The 18,344-nt window shown below is 40.4% G+C and overlaps 1 protein-coding gene across 1 annotated transcript in view; it reads right to left on the bottom strand.

Moving 5' to 3' along the window:
- The window catches only part of TCERG1L (transcription elongation regulator 1 like), a 346,843-nt gene extending 329,231 nt beyond the window's left edge, over positions 1-17,612 (bottom strand). Inside the window, exons 1-3 of the mRNA XM_036736337.1 lie at positions 17,280-17,612; positions 14,689-14,835; positions 13,007-13,187 (exon numbers count right to left, since the gene is read on the bottom strand). Coding sequence (XP_036592232.1) covers positions 13,007-13,187; positions 14,689-14,835; positions 17,280-17,612 — 661 coding nt within the window. The remainder of the gene's footprint in view (positions 1-13,006; positions 13,188-14,688; positions 14,836-17,279) is intronic.
- Positions 17,613-18,344: the final 732 nt, after the last annotated feature.

The following is an 18,344-nucleotide window of genomic DNA, read 5'->3' as shown; positions in this document are numbered from 1 at the left end:
TCAGTAGGAGCTGCCATAGGCCAGTTCTCTTCCAAACAGGTCACCCAAGGTTTCACTGACCTTGAAAGTCTTCTGGGATGCTGATGGTTTAAGTAAGTGCCAAAGTTTCAGGAACGCTTTCTCAAATGCATGAAGCTAAACTCTGCTATTTATCATCAAACAGCTGTTTGGAAAGCATTTCATTATATTTGATGCACATACAATTCATGTACGCCTCATACCTGTCTCATCATATCACTCGGCAGTAATGAGGAACAGAAGCTCGCTCTGAAGCCCAGGCTTTTTCTTAGGAGACATTGAGAACCTAAATGCATAGCTGATACTTTTTAGAAATTCCCTTGTTTCTTTATTCCTCTTTTGTTACAAAATTAAGATAATTGAACTTCTTGTAATCACGAGACAAAATATGCTTTAGCATTATGACCTGCAAAACTACTTATCCATCCCGTATGGCCCACAAGATCACTTCAGAGATGGCACTGTAGTGGATGTCCAGTCAGGGTTACAGAGACAGGGACCTCCCGGTTCTGCTCCAGAAAAACAAAAAGGCAACTATGTCTGGCTACACAAAGTCCATGGCCATCTGCTAGTGTGGGACCAAGACCACAAACTCCCAGGAATTTATATACCTTTCTTAGATATCAAACTGGATTCATGTTTGTGTTCGGTAAGAACTGGGGTTTCTCAGTCTCTCTCTTTTGTTGGTGAGTCATTTTTTTCAGTTGTGTCCAACCCTTTATTATCCCACATGGAGTTTTCTTAGCAAAGATAACAGAATCGCTGGCCATTTTCTTTTATGGCTTGTTTTACAGATGAGGAAACTGAGGTGAATAGGGTTAAATGACTTGCCCATGGTCACACGGCTAGTAAGTGTATGATGCCAGATTTGAACTTGGGAAGATGAGTCTTCCTGACACCAGTGCTGGCGTTCTATTCACTGCACCCCCTAGCTGTCCCGGAGCCTCTCTCAGGAAAACTGGTATTCCCCTTCCTGAGGACCTTGATCATGAATGACTTAAATTCAGGGAATAGGTTATAAACGCATGTTTTTCATAACTGTTGGTTGTTCATTGTTGCCAGTAGCTAAGTGTCATGGACAGAGTACTAGAACGGTCAGTGAGTCGGTGAGCCCCGCTGAAAGGTGGAGAATATTCAATAGCTTTGTGACCCTGAGCAAGTCTGCCTGAGACTCCTAATGTGTAAAATGGGGATTATCATAGCACCTGCTTCCAAGGACCTTTGTGAGATAAAATGTAATAATATTCCTGAAGTGCTTTGCAAACCTTAAAGCAATATCTAAATGCTACTTTGCTATAATTGGTTTTTGTGGTAGTGTTTGTGCAGCATGGCACGATGTTTCGAGATCTGGTTCCAGAGCCAGGAAGACCTGGCCTCAAGGCCATTTTCTGACATATATTGGCTGTGGGACAAAAGCCAAGACATTTCACTTCTCAATGCCCCTAGGCTAAGCCTGGAGTTTGGAGAGAAGTCCACCTGTGTTAGTTGGGGGAGTTTCCTCCCCTGATAATGACCTATGCCAATGAAGCACATATCCAGTCTTATCCTTATTAATGATAACAATAATAAATCACACTTATATGTCATTTTGAGGTTTATAGGGCATTTCCCACCACTTTTTTAGGGAGGAAGAGAGTATAGATAGTATTTGCACTTTATGTATAAAGAAATTGAGGTAGAAAGAAATGCATTTTTCCTTTGCCCTCACAACGCTTAGAAGGCAAAGTTCATAGTGGCCAAGAAGGCTGATGTCCACGGCATTTCATAACCTTATAACACACGTGGGCTGAGACCACATCTGAGGAAGCCTACAGCGGTGCTGCCGTACGACATTGCTCATACCAGAGGGATCCGAGAGTCCATACGCCAGGAGCTATGTCAGCTCCAAGTGGCCAGTTGTCACCACATGCTACTCCTCATAATTCTTCATGGATATTTTTGGAACAAACCTGCCCTCACTGTTATGTAGGCTTCAAGCGAGTTACAGACATCACCCTCTAGACTACGTTCCTTGAGAGCGGGGGGGGGGGGGGGGGGGGGGGGGGGGGTTGTGCGCGCGCGCGCTGACTACTGACTCCTTCCTTGCTGCCAATTAACAAAGCCAAGGCTTCCACATGGTGAAAGACTCTCACTACGCTGCCCCCCCCCATTCTCACTAGCTATCTTCGTATATTTCTTCTCTGTTTCAAAGTCAAAGAAATCAAAATATTTTCTATGTTTAGCCTTTCCACTTCCCTCCTCCTCCTCCTCCTCCTCCTTCTTCTTCTTCTCTCTCTCTCCCTCTCTTTCTCTCTCCCTCTCCCTCCCTCCCTCCCTCCCTCTCTCTCCCTCCCTCCCTCCCTCCCTCTCTCTCTCTCTCTCTCTCTCTCTCTCTCTCTCTCTCTCTCTCTCTCTCTCTCTCCAATTTCTCTTCCAGTCTCATCACTTAGCTGAAAACACTCTCTTCAATATTTTCAATGATCTCTTTATTCCCCAAACTGGTGTCCTTCTCACAGCGCGCAGACTGCTCGCCTCTTCAGCCTCTGACAGTGTCGCCAGCACCCTCTCCTCTGGGACATGCTCTTGTCCATTTCCCCGCTGCCTCTTGCTCTCCCTCTACCACCTAACTGGTCTTTCTCAGCTGCCTCTGTTGGCTCATTCAGACCGCAGCCCATGCTTGCTTCATCCTGGTCCTTCCCGCATCTCTGTGTACTCTGCCTCTCGATGCCCGCATGTGTCAGTAAGGCACTAGTGACACTGTAGATGAGAAATACCGAAACGCCTCTGGTTCCGTAGGGCAGAGTATAGGAGACGCTCCACACGGAAGGTAGAAGAGGTGAACCACTTATTCGGACACCAGAGAACCCCGCACGCCATTTATCCAATCTATCCGAGCAGTAAAGCATTCCATGCCCAGTATCACAACGCGGAGCCTCGACGTCCCAAAACCTCCCCGCCCCCCTCCCCTCCCCCCCAGCGTCTTCCCCAAACAAACTCACAGTAGGGCTGAGTCAGCCTGCTCAGCTCTATCAGGACAGCGGCCCTCAGCAGCCATCAGCAGCCCTAAGGGCTCTCTCTCTCCATTTCCTGTGGCATAACTTCTTTTTCCTGTCAGGAAGCTCCTCCCACCACATGTGACTTAGGCTTCCTGTGATGTAAGCAGGTCACATGGCCCATCATTGGGTGGGAACGATCTTCAAATCTAAATTGCTGCTAAATTGATGCTGCTACATCCGCTGCATGGATTTAATTATACTCTCTAGGCATTTGCTTTCCATATCTATACATCAAGCCCAAGTCTGTCTCCCGAGCTCCTGTCACAATCGGATAGTTCAAACAAGATGTCGCTTGAGCATCTGATACTCACTGTGCATAAAATAGGCTAATTATCTTTTCTTCTAAAATGCACCTTTCTTATGAATATCCTTATTTATCTTGAGGGAACTACCAATATCCCAATCTCCAGGTTCACAGCCTAAGTTCCTCACTCTTCCTCACTCCAAATATCTAATCAATCAGTCAACAGTCATTTTAAAAATGTTTACAATGTACCAGCTCTGTGCTAAATGCTGGAGATAACAAGAGGGGCAAAATACATTTCCTCTTCTCAAAGAATTCACAATCTAGTGGAGGGGAAAATAAGAAAATAGATACTCAGATATTTAAGTAAACAAGAAGTATAAACGATAAGTAGAGACTGATTAAGACAGAGAAGGCATTAAAATAAAGAAGGTTTATGAAATGCTTCCTGCAAAAGACAGAATTTTAGTTGGAACTTAAAGGAAACCAGGGAAGCCAATAGGTGGGGATGAGGAGGGAGTACATTTCAGTCATGGAAGACGGACAGAGAAATTCCCCAGAGTCAAGAAATAAAGTTTCTTACGTGTAAAACGGAAAAGACGCCAGGGGTATTGGATTGAAGAGTATGTGGCAGAGAGTAAGTTGTAAAATGCCTGAAAAGTAGGAAAGGGTATACTATGAAGGGCTTTGAATTTAATCCATCGGCTCTCAACTTGTTTTGTGTTATGGATCTTTTTGGCAGGCTAACGAAGCCTAGTGACTCTTTCTCAGAAGGATGATTGTTTAATGAATAAAATGAGCCACATATTTAAGGAAAACTGATGCTATTGAGATAAAGATGCATTTTTCCCATTGAATTTCATGGAGGAAGAAGGAAAGGGAGGAGGAGATGGAGGAAAAGGAAGAAGAGGAAGGAAAAGGAGGAGGCGGAGGAGGAGAAGTAGAAGTAGGAGAAGAAGGAGGAGGAGGAGGAGGAGGAGAAGAAGAAGAAGAAGAAGATGACAATGATGATGATGATGATGATGATGATGAAAAAGAAGAAGAAACAACTTCTCCTGTCCTATCCCCATCTGCAGTTATATGGCTAAGTGAAAATAAATCCTCAGTTGGTGACTTCTCACACAAGAACTTACCAAATACCAACTTTCTCCCTTTTCATACAAATCCCTACTCTAACACTTCCCTTCAAATTCTTGTTTTGGTTTTCTAACCAAATTGGAACAGGCCTTCCCTCACTCAAAGTGAGAACCTGAAAAGGCCATAGCTTAAGAGAGCCAGGGTCTCCCATTGCATACTAGGCCATTTCCAGTCATCCTAATGAATATCAGTCTACTGGACCCAGATAGCTCCAGAAAAGAAAGTGAGGCTTGCGACCTGGCCCAGCCCTGCCTCATTCAGATCAAAGTCAACGTTTCACTGATGCCACGGCCCTTTCTGAAAATGAAATACAAACATAAAACACACAACAACAACAGATAATAATAACGGCGTTGGTGTTGGTGGTGGTGGTGGTGGTGGTGACAGTAAAACCATTTATAGAGCACTTCAAGGCTTTCAAAACACTTTACCTGTATTAAGTCATTTGATCTTCAAAACCCTGGCATGTAGGTGCTATGGTTACTCTTATTTTACAAATGAGGAAAATGAGGCTAACAATAATTTGTCCATTATCACCCAACTATGGAGTGTTGGAAGAAGGATATGAATTCAGGTCTTCTTGAATCCAGTTCCAAGGATCCAACTCTATTAGCATTGCCCAATTTCTAACATATTTGATCAATTATAAAGAAATAGATTGTAATCTCTCTCTCTCTCTCTCTCTCTCTCTCTCTCTCTCTCTCTCTCTCTCTCTCTCTCTCCCCCCCCCCCCTCTCTCATTTCTTTTTTAGTCCCATCACTTAACTGAAAATACTATCTTGAATATTTTCAATGATCTCTTAATTACCAAAATTGGTGTTCTTTTTCTACCATCTTTTCTCAGCTATTTGCCATCTTTTCCTACAAAATCATCAAGTCAGCATGCATTCATTAAACACCTCTAATATATCAAGGATCATAGAAAGTGCTGATTACAAACACAAGACCATCATGCACATCTGTTTGGGTAAAATGTGGGACCCATATCATCTACCTCCTGATTTTTCTAGGCTTCAATGAAGCATTCTGATTCCCCTCTTTCTCATAAAAATAAATTACCAAGCATCAAATAATGTCTCCTGGAAGGATGCATGTTATTTTGGAAGGTAGAGGTTCATCTTTTCCTGTTCTCCTTCCTGTAGAATTTATCCAAATCTTACTCATAAAGGCAATTTCCATTTTTGTAGTACCTTCTTTAACTCTATTATGCCCTACCATTTTTCACAACTTCTCAGTAGTCTACCAATAGTGTACAATGTGGAAGAGAACCCATTAATTCAACTGTCAATGCAACTGATATCAGATTCCATGAATAAGTCAGTATCTAGGAAAAAGTGCCCCTTTTGTTCAAAGCATACCTACTTGGATAAACCTAAGGTTATGTCACCAGATATTTCTATGGAATTGATCAGTTGATGTAGTCAAAATATTAGAATCAGCTATGCATATAAAGAGAGTCTCAAGAGATGTGTAAGACTACATGTTTATATTTTTAGTGTCTATTTGCACTAACTTTGATGATTGACTATTGACACAGTGGCACCTGGGTACCAAAAGTCACAGAACGTTGGACTTGGATTCAAGAAGTTATAAGAGATATTATTTCAAATCCTGCCTTAGATATTAGTAGCTGCATGAACAAAGGTACATGACATAATCTCTCCATCTCTGTTTCCCCCTCTGCCAAATGGGGACAAAAGTAACATCTACCTAACAAGGTTATAATAAAGACAAAATATAATAACATTTGAAAAGAGCTTTGCAAATATTCAAATGTGACTATGTGAATACATAGTAGTAGTAGTAGTAGTAGTAGTAGTAGTAGTAGTAGTAGTAGCACTAGCAGTAGTAGTTGTCGTAATTGTCGTTGTAGTAGTAGTAGTGGGGTTGTAGAGGGTGAGGTTACCTCCAAATAATTTTACTCAATAATCAATTAAACAGAACAGTCATTTCATCACCCATCTCCATTGTCCATGGAATATTAAACCTAAAAGAACACCAGTAGTCTAATGACTTTCCTAGGACCATTTCTATCTAAACGTCCTTAAATCAGATAAGAAAAAGGAAATACTGTTAATATAATAACAGCAGCAGCACTCATTCAAATTTCTTTATTGATTTCTAATTTTAAAAAAAATTCATTCTTTAGGAAAACCTCAAGGAAATGGAATACCATTTTAATTCAAACAGATTACTCCATGCCTTCACTTTGTGACAGAGAGCATTTGGACCCTTGTTCTGCCTGGAATCACTTGTAATTCAAGAAAATGAACTCTTTTTCAGAAAAAAAAATTCAACCATCCAATATTCATATCCATCATGGCTTCAGATTCTAAAATCAAACTCCTTTAATACTATTCCATTTTTCTACAGGTACGGTCACTGAAAAGTTGATTGCCAAATACAATTATGCCTCAAAAATAGTATGACTTTTGGCAGTTACTTCAGATACTTAGTATGATTTCGTCCATTATTTTCAGAAAGCATTGGCCCATGCTGTTAAAGATGTTTCTGGAAATAATCTAAATCATAGGATACAACCAATCACTTTCCTTTTCTCTTATCTGCTGTGATTCTGTCCACCATGTTTACAAATGTCTGTGCCATCTAATGCTGGATTTGATGGCAAGGGTGAGATAACTGCTAAGTGCCAGCCTCTCCGCTAAGTGTTTTATAAACATTATTTCATTTGGTCCTCACAGTAGCCCTGTGAGGAAGGTGCTATTAGTAAAGCCATTTTATAGCTGAGGAAACAGAGACAGAGAGACACTAAGTAACTTGCCCAGGGTCACATGGCTAGCAAGAATTGGAAGCCAATTTGAATTCAGACCCGCTTGACTTTCTCACTAAGATAATTCTATTTCACATAAATGCAACTGTGATAAGACACTTGAGGATTCGCAGTGTGCTACACATACATGATTTTATTTGAATCTCACCACAATGCTAGATCTTGTTATCCATATTTTACAGAAAAGGAATGCCTTAGGCTGAATTTACCTGATTCGGTCATTTTCAGAGCTGTTAGACTTCTGAAGGAGAATTCAAATCTATCACTTTACAATCAGTCCTTCTAGACCTCTGCAGCTTTTGACCCTGTTGATCAGCCTGTTCTCTTTGATACTTTCTTCTCTCTAGGGCTACAGGACATCACTCTCCCCTGGTTCTCCTACCTATTTGACTACTCCTTCTCTCTATACTTTGCTGAATCTTCATCCAGAGCTAAAAACTGGAAGGGTAAGATCGGTGATAGGATAAAAGGGCAAAGGACTCCAGAGGGGAAAAAAAACAGTTGAGGTGGTTCACCAAAGTGTTAAGATGGGGAAGGGAGGAGAGTGTAGTCAGTGCAGAGGTGAAGGCCTGAGAAGATCTGAGGAGGAGATGGATTGTATATCAAAACGAAACTCATTAGAGGTTCAAAGAAAATAAAATAGTCCATTAGAGGCTGTAAAGGAGTGGGAAAATTGAAATGCCAATATATTAAGATCAGATAAGGAAATTCCAAGTAATATTCAGCACTGTTCACTATACCAGGGAGCTATCTCTCTGAGTTTTCTTTAGATACACAATACAGGTCTGTGACAAAGTCCTTGGATTTGTCATTCCTTATACCTCTTACTTTTCACTATCTTGGGCTAATTATTATCTCCTGGGGTCAAATGGATCCTCTCTGGAGTATTTCATGGATGTTGTCCACACATGGGACTTGGTGAAAATAACATGGTTCTTATTTTACAGGAAATCTGAGAAATATTTCTGTACTCCAAGAAACAAACCAGCATTAGTTTTAAAATATTTAAGATTTAAAATTTGTCTATGGACTTTGGATGTTAGAAAATATTCTCTAAATAGCTTTACAAATCAGTAAAGTTTTAAAGTATAGGCCTTGTAGTAGTGTCCAAGCATGCGTGTGTGTGCACACATGCGCGCGCGCGCACACACACACACACACAAACACACAGCCCAGGAGGTGTTTTGGGTCACTACAAATAGCTCAAGAACATAATCAGTTCAGGTGTGGAGGGGTGTTAACTATACTGGTGGAAGGACTGTACCTGACTTCAGAGATCTTATGAAGTATTTTCATTTTGACCTACACGTATCTTCTTATTTGCTCATTGTATACTTCTCTGTCATTGAGCTGAAAGACTAAAGCTCTTTTGACACCTTCAAATAGCTAATTCTTTTCATAGTATAAATCATCACATTAAATTTCTAAAGAAGAGTAGTCCCAAATTGAATAATTTAGTCCAGTGAGTCTGTTTGCTTGCTTATTTTTGTAACTGTGTCTTTAACTGTAGGCTTACCTTCCAAACTATGCTAATGGAGGCATAATTCTCTAATAACTAACCTAAACACTTTTCTTTTCATTTTATAATTATTCATAGCAAGATGCTTTGTAATGAAAAAACATCATATCTCCCCAAAATTGAGATATATTCCAGGGGGAACCAATCCTTCCCAATCCTTTGCTCAGTTATCCTGTTTTTGCTGAATATATGGGTAAATGACCTTTTTTTCCATCCTCAGAGTGTTTTGTCACCAAATACAGCCGATCACCATAGGCAGTGGCCTTCCATTTACAACAGTTAGGAGAGTAAAGGGATGGGAATGAAACATTCTGGTCCTTTTATGAATGAGTCAGTAACCACTAATTACATCCAACAGTTTACTTAGCTAGAAAGGATCACATTTTCCTGAAGGCATGACCGAGACACAACCACATGACTGGCTCAAACAAGAGGGCTGGTCACAGGCATAAGAGACAACAGAATAACCAGCCCTATATTTTCTTTGCTGCTTCACATGTGACTACACAAATGATGAAAAAACAGATTACCAATAATTTAGCCAACCTTGAGTATTGAATTGCATATTATGAAAAAAATGGATATCACATTAGTTTTGAAACTAAGAAAACTTCTGGATCAAATACAGGAATATGAGCCATCTGATTCAAATTCCCCGAAGAGTGTTCAGGGCTTTCTGATTCCATTGCTATATATAGCATAGAATACATCATTCAGATCATTGAGAATAATGAAAGGGTAGGGCCTGGAGAGCCCAACAGATCTTCAAGTCTCTTAATCAATTCCAAACACCATCTTCACCAGCCTTGGCCATGGGCCATGAACTTATACTCTATCTACAACTTCTGTATTACCTACTGTTGAAGCAGTGCAAAGTTTTTTCTCCTCAAATGTAAAACTATATATTGGATACATTATGTGACATACACGAAAGTATTTTGACTACATCTATCATCTAATTGTTAAGGGAAAGTGCATAATTGTTTCATTTAAACCAACTTCATCCAAATGGTAAAGGGGCTCCCTAAGGAGGTAGTGAACTTCCCCTAACTCAAGGTCTTTGAGTTATGAGTGAGATAGGGTGTGTTTAGATACAACAGGATGCACTGTAGAGGTGATATTTTTGTTTATGCATTGAGTTATGTGCTCTGAAGTCTCTTTCAGCTCTGATATTTGTAGGTAGCACTACAACATGGATGTTAGCCAACTTTAAAACCAAGGAAATCTGGATTCACATCTAGCCTGTTATACATACTGCCGGTGTGACCCAAAAAAAGGTGCTTACCATTTTAGCCCTCTAGGCAAAACTCTAAGATGATAAGTTATAGGGAAAATGCCAACCTTCATTTATAAAGGGAATTCCCGCAAGTTCTATACTCAAATGCAACCATGAGTCTAATCCCTATACTATTATGTGAATTAGCCTTTACCTATTTCTGAATGCTCAGTAGCTCTAAAACTCATTGTTTTAATTTCTTCTACAATCATAATGGACTTTCTGCAACAAAAATATTCTGGAAAAGTTGCATTTAAGCATGAGGGGAAAACAATCTTAGGGACTCTGTCATATCTATAAGCTCAAAGGCCTTTTATTGTCACTACCTGATCTGCAGTTAGGCCTACCCTTATGATCATTGAAAGATAATTCCAATTTCTATGGCCAACTTGGATTCCTCATGTTTAAGATGGCAATGCTGGTCTTCTAGATGACCATCACAACCAAGAGCTCTTTCAATTTTACAATTCCACGATCTCCACTTTGATATTTTCTTCTGTGTTCCCTATGAGTAGTTAATTGGTACACAAACAGACAGTTCCATGCATTTGAGATTCCTGGATGCTAAAAGAAACATTTTCAATATAATTATTAATAATAGCTATTATTTCAATTGTGTTTTACAGTTGGAAAAGCGCTTTACAAACATCTAACTTTATCCTCACAACAATTTGGAGGGGAAAGTGTTATTATTCTCCCCATTTTATAAATGAGGAAACTGAGGGAGACTAGTGGCTAAGTTACTGGCCCAGGGTCAAACAGAGTGTCAATATGTGAAGTCAGATTTGAAATCAGATCTTCCCAACTCTAGACTCAGCCTTCTATCTACTGTGTGACAGAGCTGCTGCTAAGGGTCTCCTAGTGACCTGTGGGACATTAGGGGATTGTACTCCACTCAGCTGCAGATAACATACAACATTATCTGAGACCAAATTGGTCCTGACATAATTACTTTTAATTCTACACTATTTACTGAGTCAAAATGGGTGCACTGTCATTGAAATTTCTCCTGGAGAAAGTACATTTCCCTTAAAAACAAAACATGTAAATCTGGCAAAGCCATATTCCCTTGTGGTTTTCAGATTAGGGAAAAGACAGGGGAGTGGAAGGGGGATAAAGAAAGAAATTTTCCCAAATTATAGACCAAAGCAAGAACAAAGGGTAATTTTTTTTTCCCTTTTCAATATGTTAAATATGTATACACACACACACACACACACACACACACACACACACACACAAACTTTTAACAAGAAAGTTAAAACTATAAGAGCATTCTTTAAATAGCTATCATAAAATATTTATCATAGAACATTGCTGAGAAAGTCACATTTGTCATTAAAGTTTTGCAATAAACATTTGACTATACAAAAGTACAAGAGCAGATTTCATCAAAAGCCATTGAACTAAGATTATCCCTAATATACCCTTGGCAACCAACCCACCAGATGAAGTCTGGAAAATGTAGTCAAAAAGGTTGGTTGTGGAGTTGACAGAACAAAGAAGAACCAAGTTGACTAAATATTTTTCATTGAACAAATTGGTTGTATTCATTCATTCACCCATTCTGTCAACAACTATCATTAAGCACGTACTTATGCAAAGGCAGTGTGCTAAGAATTAGGACATTGATCCTACCCTCATTGTGTCAAATTACCACACTCACAATTGTAGTAGTATCCAAGGAGTCCATGAATTAGGGAAAATAATTCTTATTTACTCATATGCTTGGACAACAACTTTAAAAACAAACAAATAATATAAACCAAGGAGCGATAAGCAAATGCGTTTTCGCTGAGTGAAAATCAAATAGGAAGCATTATTGTTTTGTTGTAAACATATTTACCAACGTATAACTATGTGATGTTGATCTACTTTACACTTAATCAATAATTTAAGAAAGGCAAGAACAGAAGGCAGTTCACAGGCAAGTATCATTATAACCTCTGAAAAATAGAAAACATTTGAATTGTTTTCTAGGACTCAGAGCTAAATAAGATTCATTGCTCATTAGCATAAGGGATGTTTGGAAACAATAAGAAAATAATTTCTTTTTCCTTAAAAGAACTCTCTATGATCCAAAGGAAATTGTCCTTGTTAATTCAAAATACATATATACGTATATATGTGTGTATATATATATATATATATATACATATATATATATATATATATATATACATCTACATACACACACATATGCACATATATATGAAATGGCAAAAAACTTTATATAACTGTGAAATATTAAAACCAATTCCATAATAGGAGAGGGCTTGGGAGAATGTTGATGGGGCCAGTATTTACTTGTATGATATAACTATGAGTCCAGGATATATATAAATTAATTTTTAAATATAAAGGATTTCATTATTTCTCCATCATTGCATAGTTAATACAATATCTTCTATCAAAGAATGGAGTCATTTTTTTTTCCTAGGGCAAGTGATCTTTTAGGTCACTGAAACTTAAAATCTGAACAAATTAATCTTTCTAAATCCTTAATTTCTCATTTATGAAACCTTCATACTGCTTGTAAAGAATGGCAAAGTGGGAGGAATTTTAAGACATTTAAAATTTAGTTACCCATTCAGCTTAGTGCTTTTTTTAGGCTCATTGTCCCTTATAAGTATTTTTTTTAACTGGGTTGACTTAATAGTTAGCATCATATATTGCTAGCTGCCAACAGACAGTAAGATAAAATTCTAAAAATAGAGCACTGATGAAAATAAACCACTATGTTATCTTATCCATTTTTTTCACCTTGCTAACACACCCTATCTCCTAAACAATGGTCAAAAATAAAGAAAATATATAACTCCCTTATATCAGATTATCTCCCGCCCACTCAAATAGATTTTTTTTTACCAAAATGATGTTTCCACGAACATGAGCTATATACTATTTACAATTAATGTCATATGACAATCAATTGGAGAGAGCAAAAGATGATGAAGAGAAGTAATCACCATCATTTTTTACTAACCTGGTATAGGCTGAGGTGATAACACCACTGTGGGGAGATGCCTGGAGGCAGGGGTTGGCCTAGATACAGCCACGGCCACCTGGTTTGTCATTAAATGTGGCTTTTCATGTACATGAAACAATCTTGTTTCCTCAGGATGTATCCAAGTAGAGTCCAGAGCAAATGTGTTATTTAAATATATCTGTCCAAGATAAAGTAAAATGAATTTTTTTAAGTAAGTTTTCAAAATAAACAAAATAAACACTATCAGGAACATGTATTCGGTCCCGTCTTACATTGGTTCAAAATAATGGGCATTTCCAAATTATTACAAATTATGTGACTTTTATACAGATAGCCTTTCTGAATGTAGTTACAAGAAATAATTGTCACTTGATTAATTTAAATAAACTATCTTCTACTCGGGATCTGTTAGGCCATGTCTATAGAAAATTTCAGTCAAATTTTGAAAATTAAAGAACAGTACTCAAGCCTAGTCCTTATAGCTGGGTAATAGAAAGAAATATGATGAATTATCCTCATAGGTAATAGATTGGTACCTTTTTTTGTAGTAAGATTGACTCTAGAAATCAAGGCCAATGAATATACAATAGAAAGTCAAAGATACCTAAAAGTGATAAGTATTATCCCCATTCAATAAATGGAGCCCACTGTAGCCAATTCATTGTTTTTAGTGATGTTGTGAGTTAAGCACCATGAGACCACAACATGGGGATCCAGCCTGGCCATGACTTGGAATGAATTGTTGAGATGTATTTGGCTGTACTGTCAGGCTTTTGGTTGTAGAAACCAAAACTTTGGTTGTGCTACACAATCAAATGGAAGTTAAAACATTAGGAATAGACTGATATCTTTGGTTAAAGTAGGTTGCCAAAATCCAGATTTCAGTTCCAAATACCTTTTTCACATTTGGGTGCTTTATACATTGATCAAAATAATAATCAGATTGTGGCTTTAACTGGTATGGTCTAAGCATAAACAGCAATTCAAACTTGTTTAGGGTAGCGGAGAGGAAAGGCAAGGATTTTATTAATTACATGTAAATATTGAGAGGCTCAAAAAGCTAATGAATACAGTGCTAAATGAAGATGTCAGAACACTTGCCTGGATTCAAAATTTGCATTTGGTTCTTATGTTTCTGAGCATGGACCAATCACTTAGCCTCTCACAGATTCCAATAGCATCTAAATGCATCTACTAAGCTACAATTGACTTCTGCTTTGGTGGAAAGAGTCCCTTGCTTTAATATGTACATACATACATATATACATATATGCATGCATATGTGCATTATACATATATAATGACCCCTGACACTGACCAAGTAACTTTAAGGACGCTACAACATAAACCATTCAAATTCATGTGTTCCCAAAAAAGCAAAGAAGAAAAAGCTTAAAACAGCAAATTCAAAATCTAGTAAAATGAAATACTAATGGAAAATATTGCAGCCATTGCATTGATTAAAACAACAACAACAACAACAAGACCTTGGGTTTTAATCCGCACAACATATTGGTATTTTTGATAAAGCCTTCTTACTATGCAAGTGTTTAGGTAGATGGTTAATAAGTTGCGATAATACATATAATTTTGAAAATCCTAATGCTTTCTCTTATGGTCACATGAATACAATTTCACAATTAAAATCTATTGATCCAACTAAATTATTGGCATTTTACCTTACAGTTGGGCATCCTCTTGTCTAGCCAACTTTTCCCTACAGGAGGTGGAAGAGCAGAAGTGTATACATGGGGGAAAATAGGGATCAAGTCCACATTAGAAGAGGGAGAGAATCCTATCACAGGTGACTGAGCTCCAAACATCCACTAAAAAACAAAATGACAGAAAAGGGAAATTCAAGTTTTGTTTATTCTAAAATAAATCCACAATGTTTGGTCTAAATAACTGCTGATTTATATGAGGGTCTTTGAGTCCAACAACTATTTTTAAACCAAAAAAAAGCACATTTTTTTTATTTCTAAAGGTGATTGAAATATCAAATACATGTTCCCATTCTGCAGTGCTAAATGAGTACCACAATCCATGGACAGTGAAGATGATGATAAATATATTGTTTTAGTAACATTAAAAATCAACGTTGAGTACTGCATTCTTGAATACTGACAGAAAACTAACTTCCAAGCATAAAGGCACCATCACATAAATGATGAGGTGATGAACTAACCTGCCCCCCTCCCAATTTTTTCAGAATATTGTAAAATATAAGAAAAATAGATGGTAAAATGCATTTTTTTCACCCTTGGACTGCTTTGATAAAAATGAAAATACTTTATTTCATGACATTTCAAGACTAATGACCCCTTTCTCCTAATTTAAGCAATAAAAGATCATCTTCCCCCAAATGAACACTTCCCTTAACGATCCTTTTTCTCTCATTAAAAATAAGCTTAAGCGTTAAGGCTTAAAGTTTCTAAAGAAAGAGGTTTGCAAATAAAATATAACCACATTATTGAGTGTAGAAGGACTAACAAGACCTAATGCATATAACACAATGGTAAAAACTAACATCGAGTACGAACAGCACAAGATTTAAAAAAAATAAAAGATTCTTATACACAAATAATGGAATCCTCATTAGTAAGTAATTAACAAAAGGTGGGGCTTGATAGTAGAGAAAATCTCATAACATCTGAGTTTTAAGATCATGCCTACATACATACATATAACATTATATACATTATACATATATTAGCTGCTCTTCAGTGATAACAATGTTCTTTTGATTCTAAAACTTAATATTTCATAGTAAATCGAAATGCTAAAAGGAAAAGTAAACATTCTAGGGTTTTCCTCTTTTCCTTCTTCCATTTACACACACACACACACACACACACACACACACACACACACACACAAATGCAGCTTTCTAAACAGAAAATGTTAGTTCCTTGGCATTATATACCTCTAGTGGTAGCATTCAGACATGGCAACCTCCAAAATGTTGCAATGGCTAGAGGTTTATTTAACAAATCCAAAAAGAAACTGAATAAATATGAAAATATCGCAGAGAACTAAATACATTATGTAGTTTAAATTCTCATAGTCTAGTTTTAAAAGGATAAGGGGGAGGGGCTGTATCAATTTCATAGGATACAACTAGAATGAGATACATAGCAGTCTCCCATTTCTTGCACAGCATTTATTCAAATATGCTAATGAAGTTAATGATCAGAGTAAGGGGCAAGCTGCCTAAAATGTAATATCTGCATAGAAACACAGAAGACAATTTAACGAGCTTTTATTGAAAGGAGACTTCTATTCTGCCGCCTAATTGAAATCAAGCATGATTTAAACCATTCTCTGTCTTTCTGTCTCCTTTTCTGTCTGTCTGTCTCCTCTCTTCTTTCTCTCTCCTCTCTTTCTCTCTTCTCTCTCTCCCCCTCCTTCCCTCCCTCCCTCCCTCTCCCCTCTCCTTTTCTCTCTCTGCCTGCCTCCCTCATTGATCCTTGTTCCTTCGTTTCTTGCTGCCTCTTCTTTCTGCTCTCGCTTTTTTCATTTCCTCATTTGAGACAAACTCTCCTGAAGTGCAGTATATCATGAAACAATTTTATGGCATCAGTAGGACAAGGAAAGCGGATTCAGAAAACATTAAATGTTACCAGTTTATTGTCCTAAATACCATCTTTCCCCAATCCACTTCCGTGGAATAAGATTTCCTTTGGTGAGTGTCCGGCCTTATTTTAAGGGGGAAGGAGAGAATACCCGCTCAGATAAGAATGAGAAATATCTATCGATTCGCAGACTCCCTGGTTTGCTTTTGAAGTCTGTCAGAGACTGTGAAAGTATTAACTTCTGCGTGTGTAACTCCGCCATGGTAGGTACATGGCTGCAACCCACGGCTTTTAGCAGGCTGGAACTTCAGCACCACTGCCTCCTGGACAGCGAAACCAGGGTTGGAGAAGAAAGTTAACGCCAGGGTCGGTTCTCTGACCTAAGAGGGTCATCCACCTCTAATGTGAGTTCTTCAATAGCCCCTGAGATCCGGAAAGGGGGATGCAAACCCGAACTTTTGGGGGTGGGGACAGAGGGATAGCTGCCAGGCTGCATATGTATCATTCTGAAAGTCCGAGAACCCTGGAGGATAAAAGCTAGGAAAAAGGGGAGAGCGAAATGAACGGGAGGCGTGTGCCCCGCAGGGCAGCCCTAAGAGAGCAAAGGCAGACCCCAATGCGACCTGGCAGCTGAGGGAGGACAGACCCAAGGGAGGACGAGGAGGAAGGAGAGCGGGAATAGGGGTGCCGATCCTTACCTGCTCGTTCAGCAAGGGGTACTGAGGCGCTGGGGGATCGGCCGCCGCTGAGGGCACAGGTACCAGCGGTAGAAAGGAGGGCTCACAGGGCACCTGCCAACTGGGGACCCCAGGAAGCAGTGGTGGCGGCGGCTGCGGGGGTGAGGGCAGCAGTAGCGGCGGGGGCACAACCCCAGCTGCCAGCCGCAGAAGCCCCCCGGAGCTTGGCACCATCCAGAGGCAAGGCGGCGACGGCTGCGGGGAGACCTCGGCGTTCATCTGCCAGAGCAGTTGAGGAGGAGGTTGCGGGGGCCGGCGGGGCCGCCGCCGCGGGAGGCTCGGACCCGGGAGCATCCTACATGCCCCAGCCAGCCAGCCCGCCGCCCATCCACCTGCCCGGCCGGCCAGGGGACGCGCGGGACGGAGTGCCGCTCAGCCGGACGGGCGACCCTGGGCAGGGGCGGCGGCGGCTGCGCCGGGGAAGGGGCGAGGACGCTGCCCGATGCCCATCGGTGCCCGGCTCTGGCCGCCTCCTGCCGCCGTCCCGCTGGCTGCGGGCTGCCGGCACTGTGGGCGGCTGCAGGGGCAAGGGCAGGCCTGGCGGCGGCACCTGCGAAGGCGGGGGCGGCGGTGGGAGCCCAGTAGACCCAGCCCGGGGCAGCCCGGAGCAGCTGAGCTGAGCCGGGCACCAGAAGCCGCGGTGGCAGAGGCGGCGGAGTGGGAGCCCCACTTCATTCAGTAGCGACGCGCGACGTCGCCCCGCCCCTGGCCCTGCCTCTCCGGCCTGACCCCGCCCCTCCCACATAGCTCCGCCCCCTCCCTCCGACCCTTCCCCCTTCGCGTCACGATGGTAAGGCGGGGTGGAGGGGGTGGGGGCATCCACTGCAGCCCCCGCCTCCAGTCTGGCTCTCACCTTGCCGGCAGACCCAGGCATTGGAGTGGGAGATGTGACAGGGTCGGGAGGGATGTGGGACGCTGGCCAGCTTAGTCCCTCTGTCTGGGCACTGCCCCTGGAATCTGCCTGTTTCCTCAGGTCAGCCCAGTGGGTCCGCGCATGGGACCTCAACTGGCAACGGAGGTAGAGGG

This window comes from Trichosurus vulpecula, chromosome 8, assembly GCF_011100635.1.
Source record: "Trichosurus vulpecula isolate mTriVul1 chromosome 8, mTriVul1.pri, whole genome shotgun sequence".
Taxonomy (NCBI): Eukaryota; Metazoa; Chordata; class Mammalia; order Diprotodontia; family Phalangeridae; genus Trichosurus; species Trichosurus vulpecula.
The sequence above is the reverse complement of the archived record's forward strand: the minus strand, read 5'-3'. Positions and strand labels throughout refer to the sequence as shown.